This window comes from Mytilus californianus, unplaced genomic scaffold (genome assembly GCF_021869535.1).
Source record: "Mytilus californianus isolate M0D057914Y unplaced genomic scaffold, xbMytCali1.0.p SCAF_2, whole genome shotgun sequence".
NCBI classification, from domain to species: domain Eukaryota; kingdom Metazoa; phylum Mollusca; class Bivalvia; order Mytilida; family Mytilidae; genus Mytilus; species Mytilus californianus.
Genome location: NW_026262668.1, coordinates 117,708,589 through 117,729,833, shown reverse-complemented (window position 1 = coordinate 117,729,833; position 21,245 = coordinate 117,708,589). Strand labels below are relative to the sequence as shown.

Sequence of the window (21,245 nt, the reverse complement as noted above, 5' to 3'; positions counted from 1 at the left end):
ATGTTTTTTTTTTCATTTTGGATTTTAACTTTGATATTTTCGAATTGGCAGGTCAAGACTATGTCAATGTTAAATTACCTTGGATTATTGGTCTATCTGTATTTCATTTTTGTGCGTATGCTAGATTTGGTTGACCTTTTTTCTATCTGTTACTTTGTTGGTTATTTATAGGTTTCTATACGCGTGAGAATTGGATATCGCTTGATATCAACTCAAGCTGTTTATGCCGGCGTCACACATTGGCGTATAGACCGACGTGCACAAGACGTACCGAGAAAATTGACTAAATCCACTAAATTGACTAAATGTTAGGTGCATGCAAGTGCACGCAAGAGGAACGCTAAGCAATCGTTAAACGCGCGTTGCATAAGTTTGGAGTACGTCGAAATGCAAAGGTATACGCTTGGTAAACGCTACATCTCCAGGAAATTTTTATGCAACATAAAAATGTTCATCTAGCTCTAGCGTATGTCAAGCGTATACCTATTCGCTACACGCACGTAATACATACGTTACAAGCGCGTTGAAAAACGCTACAATTAAGTTTGAGACACGTTTAGGGCACGCGTCTCAAATGCGTTCAAGGGACGTTTTTCCTTCGTGACGTGTATTTCATCTACGGTAGACAAACGCCAGACATACGCCAACATTACTTCAACGCCCGATAAATGCTTATGTACGCTTCTCGTACGCCCTAAACACGCTAAAAGCTCGTTGTGCACACGATACAGATAAGATTGACAAGTTGAATGCGTCAAAAATTACTAGCGTATTGGCAGCGTACATGGTTTTTGTCCAAGCCCGGCGTACGTCGGTGCTATACGCTGATGTGTGACGCCGGTATTAATTTGAATATAATAATAAACGAGCCTTCATAGAGGTTTGCTGCTCACAAGGAGGCTATTAAACCAAGAGTCCCAAGTGGTGAAGTTGAAATCATCATTCGTAAGTTTTACGGACGCCATCACGAGTTGGTTGACCGTTATGGAATATCCGTTCCACAGATAATAGCGTATATGTTCTTAATGACGTAACTACAATCCCGTCCCCTTTTCCCGAATGTGACCTACCGAATTAGACTTATTACTACCATATTAGTTTACGTGGACACATTAAATCTGTTTGTACTAACATGAGCAACACGACGGGTGCCACATGTGGAGCAGGATCTGCTTGCCCTTCCGGAGCACATGAGATGACCCCAAGTTTTCGACTTATGAGTTTGAATGTTCCTCTGGTATCTTGCACCTCTCTTTTTCAAAAGATTTAAACTGGTATTAAAAATGTAAAAAAGTTAATGATCCATTTGTATGGATGCATTATTCAAATGATTAATTCTCAAGTTCTATGCAGACTGACAGTAGTTTTGCATTACGAATGTACATTTCATGTCAGACAAAAATATTCGTTAAGTTTAATTGTAAAAAGATTCATCATATAGGAGAACATTGTCCCTTTGTTCCTCTTATCTTTAGTTAAAGACTCCGTTAAGTCTTTCAAATTACTTTCAGATCCATCCTTTGCAGTAATTTCTTTCAAGTCTGTGAAACCGTATTCTTCAAATAGAATGATTAATCTGGTTTCAATGATTTTTTTTTCAATAAAAGAAAACAATTTCGTACCAAAGGAGGTTGAACCTTTTATGGCAAACATGGCGCAACTTTTTCGATTTTTCTTTATATATTAACAGATATCTTACAAAACATGCTATTGTTTGCAAAATAGACTTTATTTTTCTGTAGTAAATACAACCCACTCATTCGGTTCAATAACTGCATACCGTTCAGTATATTGCAATGTACATGGTATCACACGCACAACTTTAAAAAGTACTAGTATTCAATACTCTAAAGATGTAATAGATGCAACAATAAGCAAAAACGTTCGCTGAATGGAGATGTTAGATGTATTCCTCGTTTTGAGGTGAGTGCAGCGGTCTTATGGTGTAGAACCCTTGAAACAATTCTTTGACTGATTTGTATGTGAACTATATTGACAGGCGAATTTGATGCCATCTATTTCCACTGACAGTCCAAATTTCCATCACTGTAATCTATTCAACCCATTTCAATAAAATATAAAGTATTATAAAGCGATGCTCAGTAATATTTGAATTTTAATCAAAAGCAGGACAAAAAATAATAATAAAAGAGAATTAAATGATTTTTTGTAGATCTCTGACAAACAGGGCATACTCTCAATCATTATTTAATCAGCCTTACAAATAGAAAGCCGCCCGACTTAACAAAACTAAACCCTTTCTCTTTTAGGATGACGTGATGCAAACCACAGTGTACTGTTATAGCACGCTGTTTCAACTTTATCACTTTCTACACGACTGGCCATTATAAAACTGATCAAAGTCTTGCAATATAATTTACAGTGTCAGAATTGATCGAGAACGGCCGATTGATTTTGTAACAATGATTCTCAAACAACAGGAAGTAATTTCCGAGTGAAACATTCCGAAAACAAGTAGGAAAATACATTACGTAATAATCATCAATAGATTTGATGATAATCAAGAATTATTTCTCATTAAACGATGATTTTATTTTATTATCTTTGGTGAAATTCGTTAAAAGCTTCTTATACTGTCTTATAAATGTTGAATCATTTACAAGAAAATAGATAACCTTATAGTAAATAAAGTTTTGAAAATCTTTACTGAATATAATGGAGATTGATTTTTGAAATCTAAATTTTAATATCCTCTGGTAAAAACAGAATGCCTAATACTTTTCCTAACATATAGGTTAAAGGCTGTTAATTAAAAATAAATGAATCTCTATCGTCTGGCATGACAGCATTGACAGGAAACAATAAGTTTTCCCAACATTGTTTTGAATCAGAACAGAACATATTACATGTGATTGTTATCAAGTCGACTTTATAGAAAACTGAGAATCAAAGACAAATTAGTCAAGTTATGGAAAATATTATACACCCATAATTTACTTGTATGTGTTGTAAATGAACTAATCCGATAATCTAGGGTCACTTATGGGTCTTTTGAAGACGAAACGCGCGTCTGGCATTATTTTCAAAAGGGTTATGCTCTTGGAAATATTATTTATATTGGAAGTTGCATTTTATTTGCTCTCAATATAAAAAATAAGAAGATGAGACAACTCTCCACTAGAGACCAAATGACACAGAAGTTAACAACTATACGTTACCGTAGCCTTCATTTCTCTAAGATATTAATAACAAGTTTTAAAGAACAAAAAAATGTTTTTCTTAGTTATTGCCCTTGGATAGATAAAATATGTGCAAGGCGGGGGACATTGGAACTCTATTCTTTTATTTCTTTTGCTCTTTTCCTGCTATGAAAAATAAAAAGGAAAAATACTGATTTCCTATTGAACGAGAAGGGTTGAGTATGTTCTAAATGACATTCATCAGTGTCAGTCCTTTTTCAAATGTGATATATATTTGGCAAAAACAAAAAACAGTTATCACATTACATTTATATTACATTAATCTATTTTTATCCTCCACACATCCTGTTGTGTGGTACAATGCCTTCTTTATATACGTCTTTGTATAACTAATTACTAGTCAGGGATTTCATTACCATAAAGTACCTTAAAATGTTACTAAATTCTTTCAAAGATACAAATATTTGGTTTTCAAGTTTGGCTCTACCAGTAGAATTCTTATTAAAAAAAACGGCATATCACATCCCCATTTTTAAGGTAATGCTATTTATAAAGCCCATAAAGTTAGATACGTTCAATGTAAACTCCTTTATTCTTTGATTAAACTTACTTAAAGGATATCAATCCAACACCAGAGTAAGATCTTTGAAAACTGTTTTTAACGGTATTAAAAAGAATTTTCTTTTTGTTAAAACAAAACTAAATACTAGTATGTATTGCTTTACATTTATGAAAACTTATGATCCAACATCCCTTCGATAGTATGCGCTTATATTTTGACATTGCACAATGTCATGCTTTTCTCGGACTGTTTATGACTCTTAATACTAAATCTGTTGTATGTGTACTGATTGTGTACCATGCAGTTTTGAAGAAAAAACACTATAAAAATGTTTGTGAAATTTGGCGCATAACAATTATGTTGTGACACAAATGTATCACCGGAGTAATTTAAATTGTGTTCGGAGGCAAACGTTTTCGTCATTTATTTGCTGCAAACTATCAGTGCTGATTGATTAATATGGGGCACAAAAAAGTTCCTAGAAGATCTCCGACAGTAAAAAAAAACCAAATGAAAACCGGAATATATTCACTTAATCATACATAATTCTGATCAATAGGATCAATAGAAAGCAATATATCAGTAACAAGAGATTGCCGTGTGTCTTTCCGATAATACAAGCACCGCAGGTGTTGCAATGTAAAAAATTCCAATAATCATACCACATTGTTTTTCAACATACATATGACAATAAATTAATGACGTGTGGCTTTTTCACGGTAGATTAAAAGGAATCTGTTTCACAAAAGGTAACCAAACTACTATATCAATATAAACAAAGGAATAATATTGAAATGTAACTAAGTTATGTCTTTAAATAACGCCAGTAAATACAATTTAGGTACACAGCAATAATAAATAGTCAGATTTATAGTCAAGTGTGTGACTTTAGTAAGAAAAGAAGAAGTTACGTTGGAAATTTAAAAATATTCTGAAAACTAACGATTATTCTCTTGCTTGGTAAGTACTTGTTGTTTTTACCAGCAACTACCAACGCTTTGTTTACCCGGTAGCTATGTGATATCTGAGATTGAGTTGAACACAAAGTAAATATAGAATTCAAGACTGAATATCAAAATAAGCATCATATGTTGATTTATAGATATGCATTACTTAGTAGCCAGTGTTGTGGTATTATTACAGGGAAAATTACAGAAGATGATTAACAAAGTCAGCTCAAATTGGAACTTGATCTAGAGATTCGGAAGACCACTGAGATTATGAATAGAAAATGCAGTCATCAAAGCGTGCCAGAAAATCTAAACCACCAGCAAGCAGAGAAGCGGCATATAGAATTATAATTAGATATGTAAATGAAGTGTGTATTCAAATACGTAAATTTGCCAAACATTATTTAAACAGAGATGCTATAGATTACAGTGCATGTGCAAAATGTTTGAAAGATTTGTGCGAGGTGTGGGAAACTGTACCATCAAAATTTCCTACGTGGAAGGAATTCTTCGAGAAACATAAAATAAAGACAACTGAAGATGGACTAAGAAAGAAAGACTCGTACAGAGATTTGATGAATATATGTGAACGTGCAAGGGAGTATGAACTGATGATCCCAAGTGTTAGAGAAATGATTGTAGAATGCGCTCGTGGTCATCTTTACAAATACTGCCAAAGTTTCATTGAGGAGGCTGACGAATTGGAAATTCAACCTGTACTTGAATATGAAGAAGCAATAAATGCATACAGAACTGAAATTGATGCAAAAATCGACAAAATTAATAAAACTATACTAGAATATGGCGAAATAAAAAAACCTTTTGAAACGTTTATTTCAGAAGGAAACGTGCATGCCAAATTAATGGAAGAAACGTGTGTTCTATTAATTGAAGTTTCGCATACAGCCAAAAAATGGATAGCTGAAGATTCTGCTTATCCGGACAAACTTTTGCAGGACATATTCTTCAATAATTCTTACAAAGAGAAGCTTGAAGATGATATTGAAAAGTTGAGACAGAAAATTAGAAGCACTGATGGAAGTATAGAACGGAAAAGAAAAACACATGCTACTCTTGCCCGGGAACATTCTAACCATAAAAGACAAAAACATCGAGCAAAACAAAGTTTAGAAGTAGTTATTCTAAAAATTCAGAAGTTGGAGAGAGACATTGAGGCGAAAAATAAAGAGATACAACAACTTAAAGATGAAATAGCAGATAAAACTCCTGTCTCGCCGCGGTATCGAAGTGACCTTAGAATTAATTTAGAACGGGAGTATGGTTACCTCGACAAGTTGGAGGAAAATAAACAAGTGATGGAGAGACAGAAGATACGTTTAGACAGAGAATTCAAAAGTGTTAATGATAGTACGTATGAATATAAAGTGGAAGCTGTGACAAATCGTCACGAACAACATGAAATGAGACAAAAAATGCTTGGTATGGAGATTGAGATCAAATCTATATATGATCGAATTTCTAGTATAGATCAGAAATCAGCGGTACTCAAGAAAATCAGACTTTTAAATTTATCACCAGATACACTCAGAATGATGCATAAACGGCGGATAAAAATACCAGAAAACGGTGAGTCTCTACAAATCTTAGACCTTCACGTATAATGTATTATACTTCTTTTTTATTTAGAAATCCCAAAATTAAGATATATATTTTCCAAAATCAAAGTTCGTTCATCACATGATTTTGACCATCCATAAGTTTATAAATGAAGGTAGTTTCTTAAATCCCTCATGTAAATTTGGAAATGTCTGATCCATATATGAATACATAAAGTCTTTAAGTTCTCATATTGTATTATGAACGTTTCTTTTGTGGGTTATAATCAATGGTTACATTATGTGTAACGAAATGTAATTTAGTTCTAATTACAAATACAGTATAGTCCACGAATGAAACTAATAAGGAACATTTCAACACAAACAGTGAAAAGGAGAAGTTTTCAAACATATGCATTATATAAGTTGAGTTATACAATCCATATCAAGTTTTTTTGCTCTATCATTTTTTCCTCAGAATTTACAAAACGGAGAAAAATGAAATGTGAGTTTTTTGCAAGCTTGCAAATTCTACTATTATATTCTTCTTAACTACTCAGCATGCCTTTCATAAACCTAATACAAATATATAATGCTTGACATGTAAGATTGGCGAAATAAAGCTGATCTATACCTTTAGTACTGCACCAGCATGATATAACAGTAGAACGAGTGGTTACGCTATTTTCATCAAAAGCAACGTTTTTTCTTGGAAATCATCTGATGTGCACTTAAAAATTAACTATGCTTTCGAATCTTTTTGAACCCCTTTCTTTTGATAAGGAAAGTGGTTTCCCTTAACAATTGTTGTCAAATTTCCTTTAACATTCAATGAAAGTCATATTAATCTGAAAATACGTAAACCTCATTGACAGTATAAAAGACCATTTACCCTGTATCCCGAAGTGAATTGAAAAAAAAAAACCAGTTTGATGTCGAGTTTAACGTACAGTCTATTTACTCATGCCTTTGTCTGAATGTATGGGCATTTGTTTTTACACTAAAATCCTTCAAAAGTAATTATTTGTTGGACGTGTTAAATGATCTAGTTTGAAATTTTGTTTCATTTCCATTTTTTTAAACGGGATATGTTTTTTTTCCAATATCAGTTATTTTTTTGCAGCATCAAAAGTTAAGAGCCCAATAATTTGTTTGATTGATTGATTGATTGTTGCTTGATTTACGTTCAACAGCAATTTCATGCATGTTCAGGACGAATGCGAATTAATACAATACGTAGGTTCTGCAAGGTAGGTCAACCGGGATGAAGAGCGGGAAATTAGCACTGCCACTGGAAAATGTGAATTAAATGGATAGGGCAGAAATTTTGCCTTTCAACAAGTCACCTACGAATCCATCAGAGGTTTGTTGCAAGGTTTCTTTAACTTCCAGAGAGCGTGATTCTTAACCTACACGAGGCATCAGAATCAACATCCCCATTCCGACCATTCATTTTTAGCTCACCTGGCCCAAATGGACAAGTGAGCTTTTCTCGTTACTTGGCGTCCGTCGCCCGTTGTCATCCGTCGTCGTCTGTTAACTTTTACAAAAAATTTTCCCTTTGAAACTACTGGGCCAAATTTAAACAAACTTGGCCACAATCATCATTTGTGTATCTAGTTTTAAAAATGTATCCGATGACCCCGCCTGCCAAACAAGATGGCCGACATGGCTAAAAATAGAACATAGGGGTTTAATGCAAGTTTAGTCTATTATTTTGAAAACCGTTATAAATAGAGAAAACCTGACAGCAGAAATGTTCAGAATGTTAAGCTCTACCAATTGTCCATATACGTCAAAACTGTCAGACGACTTCTTATAGGAGTTATTGCCCTTAAAAGACAAATTTTACCTTTCTTTTTTTCATTTTTGCCTATTATTTTGAAAACTATAATAGACAGAGAGAAACTTTGAATTCAAAAATGATCAGCAAGACAAGTTCTACAAACAAGTCTCATGATCGAAATCGTCAGTCAACTCCTTATTAGAGTTATTGCCCTTTGATGACGATTTTTATCAATTTTTTGCGATTTTGCCTTATACCTTAAAAATTATTATAGATAGATAGAAACTTAAATAAGCAAAAATGATCATCAAGACAAGATATACAATTAAGACGAATGGAGGAAATCGTCCGACGACTCTTTATTGGAGTAATTGCCCTTTAGTGACGATTTTCACAAATTTTTTTACGTTTTGCCTTAGATGATAAAAATTATAACAGATAAATAGACACTTTAAATCACAAAAATGATCAGCAAGTATAGATCTACTAACAGGTCAAATTTTGCCGATATAGTTAGTAGACTGTCACACTTTATATGAGTGATTACCCTTAAATGAGGATTTTTTTTTACCCTTTTTTGTGTTTTGAGCAAAAACTAAAGAAGATAGAGAGAAACTAAACAGACTTAATGATCAGCAATACATGATCAACAAAACGGAAATTTTTGTCATCAATTCTATTCTCGTCTACAATGTATGAGAATGTCCTTTGTTGAATATGCACATAGACCAAGGTGAGCGACACAGGCTCTTTAGAGCCTCTAGTTTAATACAGGATATGTTTTTTTCAATATAAATTTCAGTGAAGTTTTACAATCCTAGCATGACGACTGACATTGTTTGTTTAACAAATTGAGACCACTGGCATCTGACATATTCATTTATCGTTATTGATATTGAACACTTATATGATTAATTTAAACAACAATAGCAACTCCCATCCTTTAGTCTGTAGTTTTTGTTAAAGTAGCATAGTGTCTAGTAGATAAGCAAAACGGCTAAATATTCGTCATGTGATGACTTCGAAAAGAACAACGAAGACATAGATCAGGATCAAAGTGCAAGTGTCTAGTAATTGACAAACTAACCTTCCTCATTTTGATTGCAAACGATATATTGTGTATTACACTATTAAACTCATCGGGAATAATAATAATTATAAATCATAGATATAAGAAGATGTGGTATGAGTGCCAATGAGACAACTCTCCATCCAATTATTAGAAATACAAATTGTTTTGTTAGATATAGGAGTTATAAACCTCGATATATTGTTATGTATAGGAGTTATAAGTTTAGGTGCATTGTTATTTATAGGAGTAGCAAACCTTGGTGTATTGTTATGTATAGGAGTTATAAGTTTAGGTGCATTGTTATGTATAGGAGATATAAACCTCGGTATTTTGTTATGTATGCTCAGGAATTAAAAACCCCAGTGTATTGTTATGTATTTAAGGAATTGGTACCCTCAGTGTATTGTTATGCATAAGAGTTATGACCGCCAGTGTTTTTTTTATGTATAATGAGTTATGACCCTCAGTGTATTATTATGTATAGGAGTTATAGACCTCAGTGTATCGTTATGTATAGGAGTTATGACCCTCAGTGTATTTTTATGCATAAATAGTTGGTAGCCTCAGTGTTTTGTTATGCATGAGAGTTATGAACCCCAGTGTTTTGTTCTGTATAATGAGTTATGACCCTCAGTGTATTATTATGTATATGAGTTATAGACCTCGGTGTATTGTTATGTATAGGAGTTATGACCCTCAGTGTATTGTTATATATATATGAATTTTGACCTACAGTGATTTATCATGTATTAGAGTTGCAAAGGAATATTTTATTATATAAGGAGTAACCTAAATGTATTGCTATGTATATGAGCTAAAAACCTAGGTGAATATCATATTTAATTCCCAGTTTAATATGACAAGTCTTTTACGAGTTGCAATCGACATGGATTTACTTGTTATATGAAAATTCAAATCCAATATAAAACATCTTAAACAAACACTTCATATTGTAAAGACATGAAAATGTGACGTTAAAAAATTTATTATTCCTAGTTCTATCTTCTATCAAGGTCCTACAAACCTGATCAAGAACTTAGACCTGATTATAGCAAGATATACTTAGTATAGTTGATTCTACTGAGGAGCTTTAGCAGTGTAACAAAGACATGATTCAAATGAAATGATTTCATCTTAAAATTCTTAAATTCACCAATTTGCTAATATTTTAGAAAGAAATTGTTACTTTTAAAAGAGAGTAGTTACTTCTTGTAATTTGGTAAACCCAATCTTAATACCGAACACAACTGTACAATAATCCAGCATTGTATACTAGGAATCACCAACAGTACTCTTCTGTCTACTGTCCTTCTTTTGTCCCTTATTTGTTGTCTTTCTTTCAACTAATATGTTTTGATTGCACCCTTGGAATCTTCTTCTTTTTATATGTGACACCGACAAGACCCTCTTTTGTCAATATTGATAAAAGTTTTTAATGAGTACGCTAACTTAAAGTAGTCATGAGCTAGCGTATGTTTATATATTCCACGAGTTCTTTTTCATGTTAGCATGTAATTTAGATTTATAACATACTTCCTTTGAAATTGAAAGATAATTCTTCATATGTATTTACATATCATTGATCCTATGACATTGCAATGAGGATATACAATCTATTGACTCAAACTGCTGAAGAAATCCAATCAATATAATACCACTAAATTAACCTCGTTGTAAACTTCAATCAATCATTAATTTAAACGGTGCTTTATATACATGTATATATACCTTTTTCTTAAATTTAGTCAAACAATGGTCAAATAAGTTTAGATGAGCGGGATTTGAACTCATGCTTCTGTGACATATTGGTAACGCTACATACACTATATCCAGCGCCCTAGACAACTCGGTAAACTAGGCTATATAAAACATAGGCTTTCATAGTCGAGTAATGCCTTTACTCGTCGTTTATTTTTTGTCTACCTTTTATGTTACACCTGTAAATTGATAGACGTCCGAAATGTTTTCAACATGAAATTCAAAGGTTGCGTGTTGCTTGTTTAACGTCAAATGCCAAATATTTCATGCAAAAAAATTGACAACAATCGGTTTGTATATCAATCATAGGATCTAAAAAGTGGGAGGTAGGAGGGAGTTGCATCTATTTGATTGCCACCGGGAAACCAAGGCGTAGTTTGGTATGGTTATTAAACCTTACAACAAATTATCAATATACCACTGCGAGAATTGTCACTCTTGCCTTTTGTTTATGCAACTTTACTCAGTACCGTACTCGAAAGTTTTATGACGATACCATACCGAGATCGTTGCTTTCCCCAAACATATGACAGTGATAATTATGCAGACCTTAATTAAACATTTATCAATAGATAAATTTTAATGCGATATCGATAAGTGCAATTTCATTATGATTGTACTCGTAAATTAAAACTTATGGTGCCACCTCTTTAAAAACAGTATAACGTGATCAATATGATTGTATCTCTCTCACAATAATACAGTACCAGCAAGTTTCTACTTGGAACAGGAAATGAACCCGGTTCCAACCTAGGTAATATATAAATTCGGTAACACGGGATATAACGGATAAAAGAGTGTACATTGTTTTCCTGAGAAAGGTGTAGCACACAATAGCACTAAATAATGTCTAATTGCACGTCCATTAAGATGCACTACTCCAAAATGAAAATACCGACTGCTATTACTTGGGCAGTATAACAATAAAAAAGACATTGTGGTATGATTGCAAATGAGACCAAACAAAATTACGTAGATGAAAGCAACTACCGGTTACTGTACAGCCATTTACCGAAGAACAAAACCCATACCGTGTATAGCCAGCTTTAAAATGCCATGAAATGATAAATATAAAACAATATAAACGAAAAAACCAACGCCTTAATTTATGAACTAAACAATAAAAGAAAAATCAAATATGATATACAGCGACCAACACTAAATACTGAATAACAGGCTCTTGGCTAATTAGTACATTCAATTTCACCGATATCAGAGATAATTCCCGCCTACTGGCAACAAACATTAAAAAACACAAACACTAATTGATTATTTGATTGATTGTTGCTTGATTAACGTCTAGTGGCAGATATTTCATACATGTTATGGTATTAAAAATACTATTTAATACAATACGTAGGTCAACATGGATAAAGGGAGGGGAGGATTAAAATACCGCTCGAAAATGTAGGTATGATGGATCAGGACATAAATTTTGTCTTGCAACAGGCCATCTACGGACCCCTCAAAGTTTTTTTTGCAAATGTTCTTTCACGCACTCATTCTACACAAGGCATCTGATTTAACGTCCCCTTCCAGATCAGGCGTGGCTGCAAACAATACATCCCGCATAGCCACACAGTCCAAATAATTTGATGAACTACACGTACTAACTAGGAAAGAAAATAAAATAAAAATATATGGCTATTTATTCGTTCCTTGCAATCATATTAATGTAGGATACCGATTTCAGTGCGACACCATCAAATGCATAACACAAGTTTATCAAACACAAAAGGAACTTATACCACATCTTCTTTTATCTATTAACGGAACTTCCGAGTATCAAACACGACAAAGCCTAAATAAAACCCCCGAGTATCATACACGACAGGGCCGAAATAGAACTTTCCAGTATCAAACACGACAGGGCCGAAATAGAACTTTCCAGTATCAAACACGACAGGGCCGAAATAGAACTTTCCAGTATCATACACGACAGGGCCGAAATAGAACTTTCCAGTATCAAACACGACAGGGACTTAATAGAACGCCCGAGTATCAAACATAACAAGGACTAAATAGAACGCCCGCGTATCAAACACGACAGGCACTAAATAGAACTCCTGATTATCAAAAACGACAGGGACTAATAGAACTCCTGATTATCAAAAACGACAGGGACTAATAGAACTCCTGATTATCAAAAACGACAGGGACTAATAGAACTCCTGATTATCAAACACGGCAGGGACTAAATAGAACTCCCGCGTATCAAGCACGACAGGGACTAAATAGAACTCGCGGGTATCAAACAGAACAATGACTAAATAGAATTTTCTAGTATCAAACACGACAGGCACTAAATGGAACTCCCGCGTATCAAACACGACAGGGACTAAATAGAACTCGCGGGTATCAAACAGAACAATGACTAAATAGAATTTTATAGTATCAAACACGACAGGCACTAAATGGAACTCCCGCGTATCAAACACGACAGGCACTAAATGGAACTCCCGCGTATCAAACACGACAGGCACTAAATAGAACTCCTGATTATGAAACACGACATGGACTAATAGAACTCCTGATTATCAAACACGGCAGGGACTAAATAGAACTCCCGCGTATCAAACACGACAGGGACTAAATAGAATTTTCTAGTATCAAACACGACAGGGACTAAATAGAACTCCCGAGTATCAAACACAAGTGGGCATAGTAGAACTCCCAGTATCTAACACAACGGGGACTAAATAGAACTCCAGAGCATCAAACACCAGTGGCCATAAATAGAACTCCCGGGTATCAAAACTGAGTGAGCATAAATAGAACTTTCCAGTATCAAACACGACAGGGACTACATAGAACTTCCTTATATCTAACACGACAGGGACTAACGAACTTCCTAATTTCAAACACAACAGGGACTACATAGAACTTCCTAATACCTAACACGACAGGGACAAAATGGAACTTCCTAATATAAAACACGGCAGGGACTAATAGAGCTTCCTAATATCTAACACAACAGATACTAAATAGAAATTCCCAATGTAAATCACGATAGGGCCTAATTAGATCATCCCATACCTTATAAGATTTCCATTCCCAAAGGGAGTAGTGACCTTAGTTTACGACAATTTGAACACTGAAAAAATGTGGCCAATATCATTCAAAGCATGCAATACTAAGATGTCTTTTTTTTTGTTCGTAAGTTTGCTCCTTTTATTAACGTTTAAACACATGATTATATTGTTCCAAACATTGACCAATCTTTTTTGTTATATCCGTGATTTCATATTTTTTTACCACATTTATGTTAAAGTATCATAGATATGCATACGTGTTCTTTAGAGATAAATGTAATTTTTATACAGTTTTTCACGCCTTAGTTTGAAGGGGGATATAGTAAACATTGAAACTCATTAATCGTATTTTCATATCCTTGATTATTGTCATTATTATCTGAAAACCTGTTGCCGTTATTATTGGAAAATATAATCCTCCAAGGAATAGTTAATGCTCTTATTAATTAATTTCTGTTAAACAATTCTTATAGCTTTATGAGACGGAACATTTACAAACTTGTTCGACCCTTACAACGGAAAAGAAGGGAAATGGTGTACAAATCCATTACACTTGACAAATCTCGAATTAAAAAAAAAAAAAACAAACACCAGCGCTTTAATTGTTATTCCTCATCTCCAAGACTTCAAGATATAATAGTCAAGTAATTGCCATTGGTTTGTGTTTGTCTTTTGTTAGCTTCTCACGTGATAAACAATACCTTACAAATGTGTGATCGCAGTAATTCGCTGCTTGATTTGCTTATTAACAATTTTTAGCATGTTTGAAATGGTTGTGGTTTTTTTTTTATTTGTTACAAAAATTACAAAAATTGAAGTCGATATCGATATCTAGGCAGACGCAAAAGTACAGCTATGGTGTAATATTTCATATTTGTTAATAAATGTACTTTTTTGTGTGTAAAATATGACACTTAATTGAATATATGTGATATTGCTTTGTAATCAAGTTATAAAATCATTTATTATACCACAGACATTATATTACTTTAGACAGAAATGGTCATCAAGTATAAAACCAAAACAGAAAACTAATTATGGTAAATAAAAGAAGATGTGGGTAAACTTCGATGAAACAGCAACCACTAATACTATAAAAACCCAAAGAGAGTAGCCAAAAGCTTGGTAAAATAATATTCATATGATTTAATTTTCTGATTTTAGTTTTGGATTGTTATACGATTCAACATTTCATTGAATTTTAGAAACCAAATTCTACCAAAAAAAATATTCGAAACAAAAACAGGACCTTACACCTAGCTACTCCAAAAACAGCGCAAACTTTGAGCCTCATAGACAAGCGTTTATAAAATGCTTTGTTTTAAAAATGTTTTACATTTTGTTGAATATTCTAATTAAAAAGTTATCTCCCTTAAAAATATGTACCGCCTCAAGATGAACATTTTTATATTCAATTGAACAATAACCATTTAAAATGTAAGGCGGTTAAACACCTGTGCTAAGATGAGATTGAATAATTGACGATAAAAAGAGAACTACCAACAACACCATTTTCCTAAAATGAAAAATGTTCAATTCCAACGATGCTGCTGACTTGTTATACACGACATATAGCTAAAACAATTCAATAACAGACGAAAAACATAGGTTCAAGTAAGAAATTAGCCAGTTGTACATTTTCTGATGATGCTCTCAGTTACTGAGAGCAATCTCAAAGTACTGTAAAGACATTGTCAGATACAATGCACGAACACATGACATTCTTCAGTGGCCAAAGTAAATTCCCGAACAGATTTTCAAGACGAAAAAAGCAACCACGAAATTAATGAAACATTTGAGTCGCATTTCAAACTATAAAAAAGGGGTTTAACGTAATGAATTTGATTTTTGTTCTGGTATTGTAAAAAAACTCAAAATGTAAACCCGTTAAAATGCATCATACATATGCCACATAAGTCCGATACATACATTAAAGTATATTTTGATACTTGGGACACGTATGATACGATAATCAAATTACATCTCCTATAATACAAGAAACAATTAGTTGATAACAATATCATAACTGTGAACCTTTTCAATAAGTTTTAAATTCAAAGGGAAAACTTGTTTGTTTTAATCAATATTAGCGTATAGGTGGATGTGAAATATTTTCACTATAAGATCGCTTACATCATCATCTATAGGTGGAACGGTATTTACTTTTCGGGAACTAGGTTGCTCTTTTGTGTAATCTACTTAAGTCAATGTATCTAAACACTGTAAGTGGACAAAAATACAGCATCTACTGAACATATTTTCCCAAGCTGAAGGATGAATTAGATGTAGAAAAAATTTGAAATAATTTTACATACAGGTGAAGATAAATTTTTGAGAATTTTGTATTCACTGCACGATACAAGGCCTAAAAGAACCAGTGGCCTTAGGTTTATAAACATAAAAGAAAAGTAAACGGTCATCATACGTATTCCCATTTATCTCTGAATAGCATAATGAAAGTACTACAGTAAATTGTGTATGTAGGATCTGGGTCAGTGTTAGAGGGTGCTGAAAATTCTAAAAAGGTTATCATTATCTCTATGGCCCAGGAAAACACTACCGTTCCACCTATACGTTTGTTTCTTTAACATTTTATATACAATCAGTAAAGTACACGAAATGAGAGCTGTAGGACGGCGGGATTTCATATAACATTTTATTTACAATGAGTAAAATAATATTCATATGATTTAATTTGATTAGATTGTTTCAATAAATCTGAACACTATTTGATTATTCTTTATACTTGTGGTTTTTTATAACTGTTATGCCGTTAACTTGTAGTTACAGACTATTCCTGTACTGTTTTTTTTTTTATATGTATTTTCATAATCCTGAGTTGGTCTATTGATCGAGATTAAAAAGGACAGGTTGTAATCTCAAAAACTTTTTTATCGATAACGTATTTGTTAAGTTTGATTGATTAATATTTCAACAGAGTCGGTATTTCAATGGATACTAATTGTGCACCACTACTGGTCAACTTGTTTGTGTACTCATATGACGCAGAATTCATACAGAGCCTTCTCAAAGACTAAAAGAAAAAACATCTTGCAGGATCTTTAATTTCACTTTCAGAGATATTGATGATGTCCTGTCACTCAATAACCCCCTTTTCAATGACTGCTTACTTTTCATACTTTATTTGGCCTGTTTAACGTTTATGATTCGAGCGTCACTGATGAGTCATTTGTAGACGAAACGCTCCGCGGTCTGGCATACACATTTTTTATCCTGGAATCTATAATGAGTTTATTCACAACCACTGGGTCGATGTCAATGCTGGTGGAGGTTTCATCCCCAAGGGTATCACCAGCCCAGTTGTCAGCACTTCTGTGTTTACATGAATTATCATTAAAAATGACTGAAATTGACACTTCAAAAGTTCTAAGATCACAATAACGAATTGGTTCACTTATTCGATGTGTCCGTGTCTCAACTCACTAGCGACATATTCTTATGATAACAGAATAGTCATCAGATCTGTAGAATTAGCGATTGCACCCTATTCCTTATTGTGACATTTTGACTGAATGTGGATTCGCATGACATTAATGCATGCATAGAAGGAGACGATTACCTATCGACACATCTGGTCTCGCTCCTTCTTGGAGACGCTTACCTATCGACGCATCTGGTCTCGCTCCTTCTTGGAGACGCTTACCTATCGACGCATCTGGTCTCGCTCCTTCTTGGAGTTCATGCGATTCCTTTCGTTTTTGGTAGTCGTTTTACCTTGATTTGTATCTTCTTAATGGATTTACAAGATTTGAACATTGGAAAACTACTGTTGCCTCTAATCTATATTTTCCACGCCCAGACGCAAGTTTCGTCTACATAAGACATGGTAGTGACACTCCAATCAAGGGAGGCCTGGAAGATGAAGGGCCATCAAAATTAAAACGTTCTTAGAACCCCCTAATCAAAGAAAGAAAACCACCAAAAGGGGTTTATCATACCTATCCTACCCTGTCATTTAGTCAAAAGCAGGTCAACCTAACTTAAGGTTTATATAACTGGTAACTGTAATATTACACATTTACACAAAAACAATCACCGCATGAATCTACAAAACCTGAAAACATGATAAGAAAACTTATATAAATCCAGGGGTCGTTATTTAGGCAAACGTAAAATATCTGGAACAGGACTAATATACACCAAGGAGAGTCCGACATATATCATGCAAATTGTCCTTTACACAAGTTAAATGGCCCGTGACATCAGGTCCACAGAAAATCAAAATATGTAATCTGCAACAAACCACTTGCACCATAACTTTATCATAAATATATATGAAACATGCTTTTTATTTAGGTCAATTAGAAGAGGCGTGTAAATTTGTTTCCAATTACATCGGAAAAGATTGGAAGAAACTCTATGAAAGGCTGCCCTTTATTCCACCACGTGATCCAGACCGTAAGATGAAGGATATGGAAGTAATAGACAGAATATCTTCGCATAGAGACAGAACACCAGAGGAATCTGCACTTTTTAGCTTAGAAAAATGGAGGTCATTCAACCGTCAGAGTGAATTAGGACAATTGATTAGAGGTCTTCGAAAGCTAAATAAAGTTGAGCTTGCCGAAAAAATAGAAAGTCGTTACTCAGTCGAGGATGTGTATGGTTGATATTAAATTCTACTTAGTAAACCTTAAAAATTCATTTTCTATACAATAAAACGACAATGGCATATTAGCACAAAATACCCCGACAAAACGAATTACAAATGCTATTTAAAAGTAACAAAAATAACAAAGTAACAATAATTATCACCTAGATTGGTTTTCTTGTTATTAAAACCATATTTCGCATGAAAAGTTTAACAATATAAATCCTTCTTAATAATAAGCGAACAGCTGATACATGTAATTTTTGAAATCATGTTTTCCAGTTTAAATTCATTAAATCTTGAACAGTTTAAAAAACTCCAGAAAGAAATATGGGATTATGCAAGATCTTAAACATTTCAGGTCTTAGAAAATATTTTTTTCATGGACATGGCCATTTTTGATAATAATAAACTCACTCTTAAAAGTCCGCTCAAACGTGACTCACATCATTGAAATGCAAGAGATTAGAATCATAGTGAACGTGATAAGAGTCGTGTCGATGTTTTGAATAAAAGATCTTCTTCATTAAGATTGTTCCCCATACATTTTTATGGTAAACAAAAAGTTAGATAATCTGAAAAAAAAATCTGCTGTATAAAAGTATTCATTGAAAAAATTAAATCAAGTAAACAAAATATTTTTTAAAATCTAAAGTTAAAAAAACACAGAAAAAAAAACACCCCAGGATGAATTCCAAATTGAACAATATAAAAATACATGAAATACATGTAATTGACTTGGTAAAAGCGCTTTCCTGTCAAACGTTTAATTTTCCGATTTCCTATTAAGCAGTTAACTTATGAACACTTCGTGGCTAACCATATTTCTGAGGAACAATTTACCGTGTTCAAATGATTCCTATTTTTGTTCTGTTTTCACATTTCCCAAATTGATCAATATGAGAGTTTACAACATTCATCCAAATTATAGTGATTACTGCATGATAACATTTGTGTTTCTAATGACATTACCATAAACATGCAACCATTTTTATCCTTTATTCCATACTCGACACAATCTATTAATTACTCTGCTTTTGATCCAGTACTTCTATTATCTAAGACTTAAACACGTCGAGTTAAGTGACAATGCATCAAAATTAATCCGGTACTGAGAGATATTTACTTAAATATATTAGATAGGATAAAATAATTAGTCATTATTAATAACTGTCTTCATTGTTCAATAAAAAAAATTTGGTAAAATAAATTTATAGACAGTAAGAGTGCATTTCTTTCTTACACAAACGATGCAAACGGCTAAGCGCGCACATGTTTTGATCATTTGTTTCTAACATACGTTTGCAAAGTTTACATAAACTTTGACAAACTATGCACTCGCTAAAAACGCGTCTACAGTTTGTCGTTCATCGTTTGTTAGTACAAACGATACATTTGTTTCTAACTTCAACCTGATTAAACGATGTATTTGTTTCTACGTTTGCAAAAAGTCTGTTTACCAACAACATGTGCATGCATTATTGGAAGTTCAAACAGGGTCAGTAAACACTGATTTAACGATGTATTTGTTTCTACTTTTGTAGCGTTTAGAAAACAACAACAAACGCCACACAACGTTTACAAAATTTTGGTTAGAAAGAAATGCACTCTAATTCTAGTTCTGTAGTATTCTCTGCATACACATATATATATTGAATCTTATTTTGTTTACTGCATCTGTTTAGAATATTTTGCCATTTATATACATTTTGATAACAATGAAAATTAAATATATATTTATATAATATTTCTGTCAGCTCTGTCATTTTTCAATCAACATGCAAATGATTCAACAATTGAAATCTGATTTACCAAAATTCAATTAAAACGTTATGTAATATTCACAGCAAACATTTTTGATAATTTTGTCTTTGCGATTTCCACGTCTTACGCAGCTGATGGTAATGTGCGCACACATTGAAGAGCTACCCAAATGCTACTAGCATAAAAAGTAAAATAACAAAAATACCGAACTCCAAGCAAAATTCAAAACGGAAAGTTCTTTATCAAATGGCAAAAGCTCAAACACACCAAACGAATGGAAACAAATGTCATATTTCTGACTTGGTACAGGCATCTCCTTGTGTAGAAAATTGTGGATTAAACCTGGTTTTATAGCTACCTAAAGCACTCACTATAAGCCAACTTAACAGTAACTTCTTAATTTCTTACATTTTTGATACGTTATCAGGAGATGATATATAAAAAAGTATAATGGGACGTCCAATTGATATTCTTCCCGGGTTGCGGGTCAGGAGGATTCTTTGCAGATTGAATATTTCATCTGTTGATAAGCATGCCTATTATATTAGCGGCTTTGTCGCACGAAAACTTATTTTCGCTTTTGTACACAAATGTTTCCTACATTTTGAGTTGCAGAATATTCATTTCAATCCTGCCTTGTGCAAGATTATATATTTTCAGCGGTTACCAGGACAGGATATTCATTTTCAAAATCCACCCCTCCCCGAAAATCAAATGATCGTTCCCGGACAATACAGCAGACCAAACTTACCACTGCGGAGACAATAATCAGTTCGATTTTTGAATAATGGAAGTCTAGACATGGATGATTCTATATGCCCGCCCGTCCGCTGATTGGTAGGTCATAAAAGTGTTTGTAATTTATAAGAATTGAGGGAGAATTCAAACAAAACAATAATGAATAATAACGTATCAAAATGTAAGAAGTTACTGTAAGTTGGCTTATAGTTCTTAACTTGTTATGATATCATGCCGTTTTTATAATCTAATAT

At 33.4% G+C, this 21,245-nt stretch overlaps 1 protein-coding gene across 6 annotated transcripts in view; it reads left to right on the top strand.

Annotated features, from left to right (window-relative positions):
• LOC127728645 (forkhead-associated domain-containing protein 1-like) overlaps positions 1-20,236 on the top strand; it is a 40,275-nt gene extending 20,039 nt beyond the window's left edge. For 2 of the 6 annotated variants that reach the window (XM_052236178.1, XM_052236179.1), the window contains exons 2-4: positions 4,867-6,260; positions 6,708-6,734; positions 18,195-20,236. In XM_052236178.1, the coding sequence (XP_052092138.1) occupies positions 4,955-6,260; positions 6,708-6,734; positions 18,195-18,508 (1,647 nt within the window). In that variant the 5' untranslated portion in view covers positions 4,867-4,954 and the 3' untranslated portion in view covers positions 18,509-20,236. Of the gene's footprint in view, positions 1-4,416; positions 4,473-4,866; positions 6,261-6,707; positions 6,735-11,549; positions 11,600-18,194 lie in introns of those variants that run through there. The other 4 variants (XM_052236180.1, XM_052236181.1, XM_052236183.1 and 1 more) reach the window with 4 other exon arrangements.
• The last annotated feature ends 1,009 nt before the right edge of the window (positions 20,237-21,245 follow it).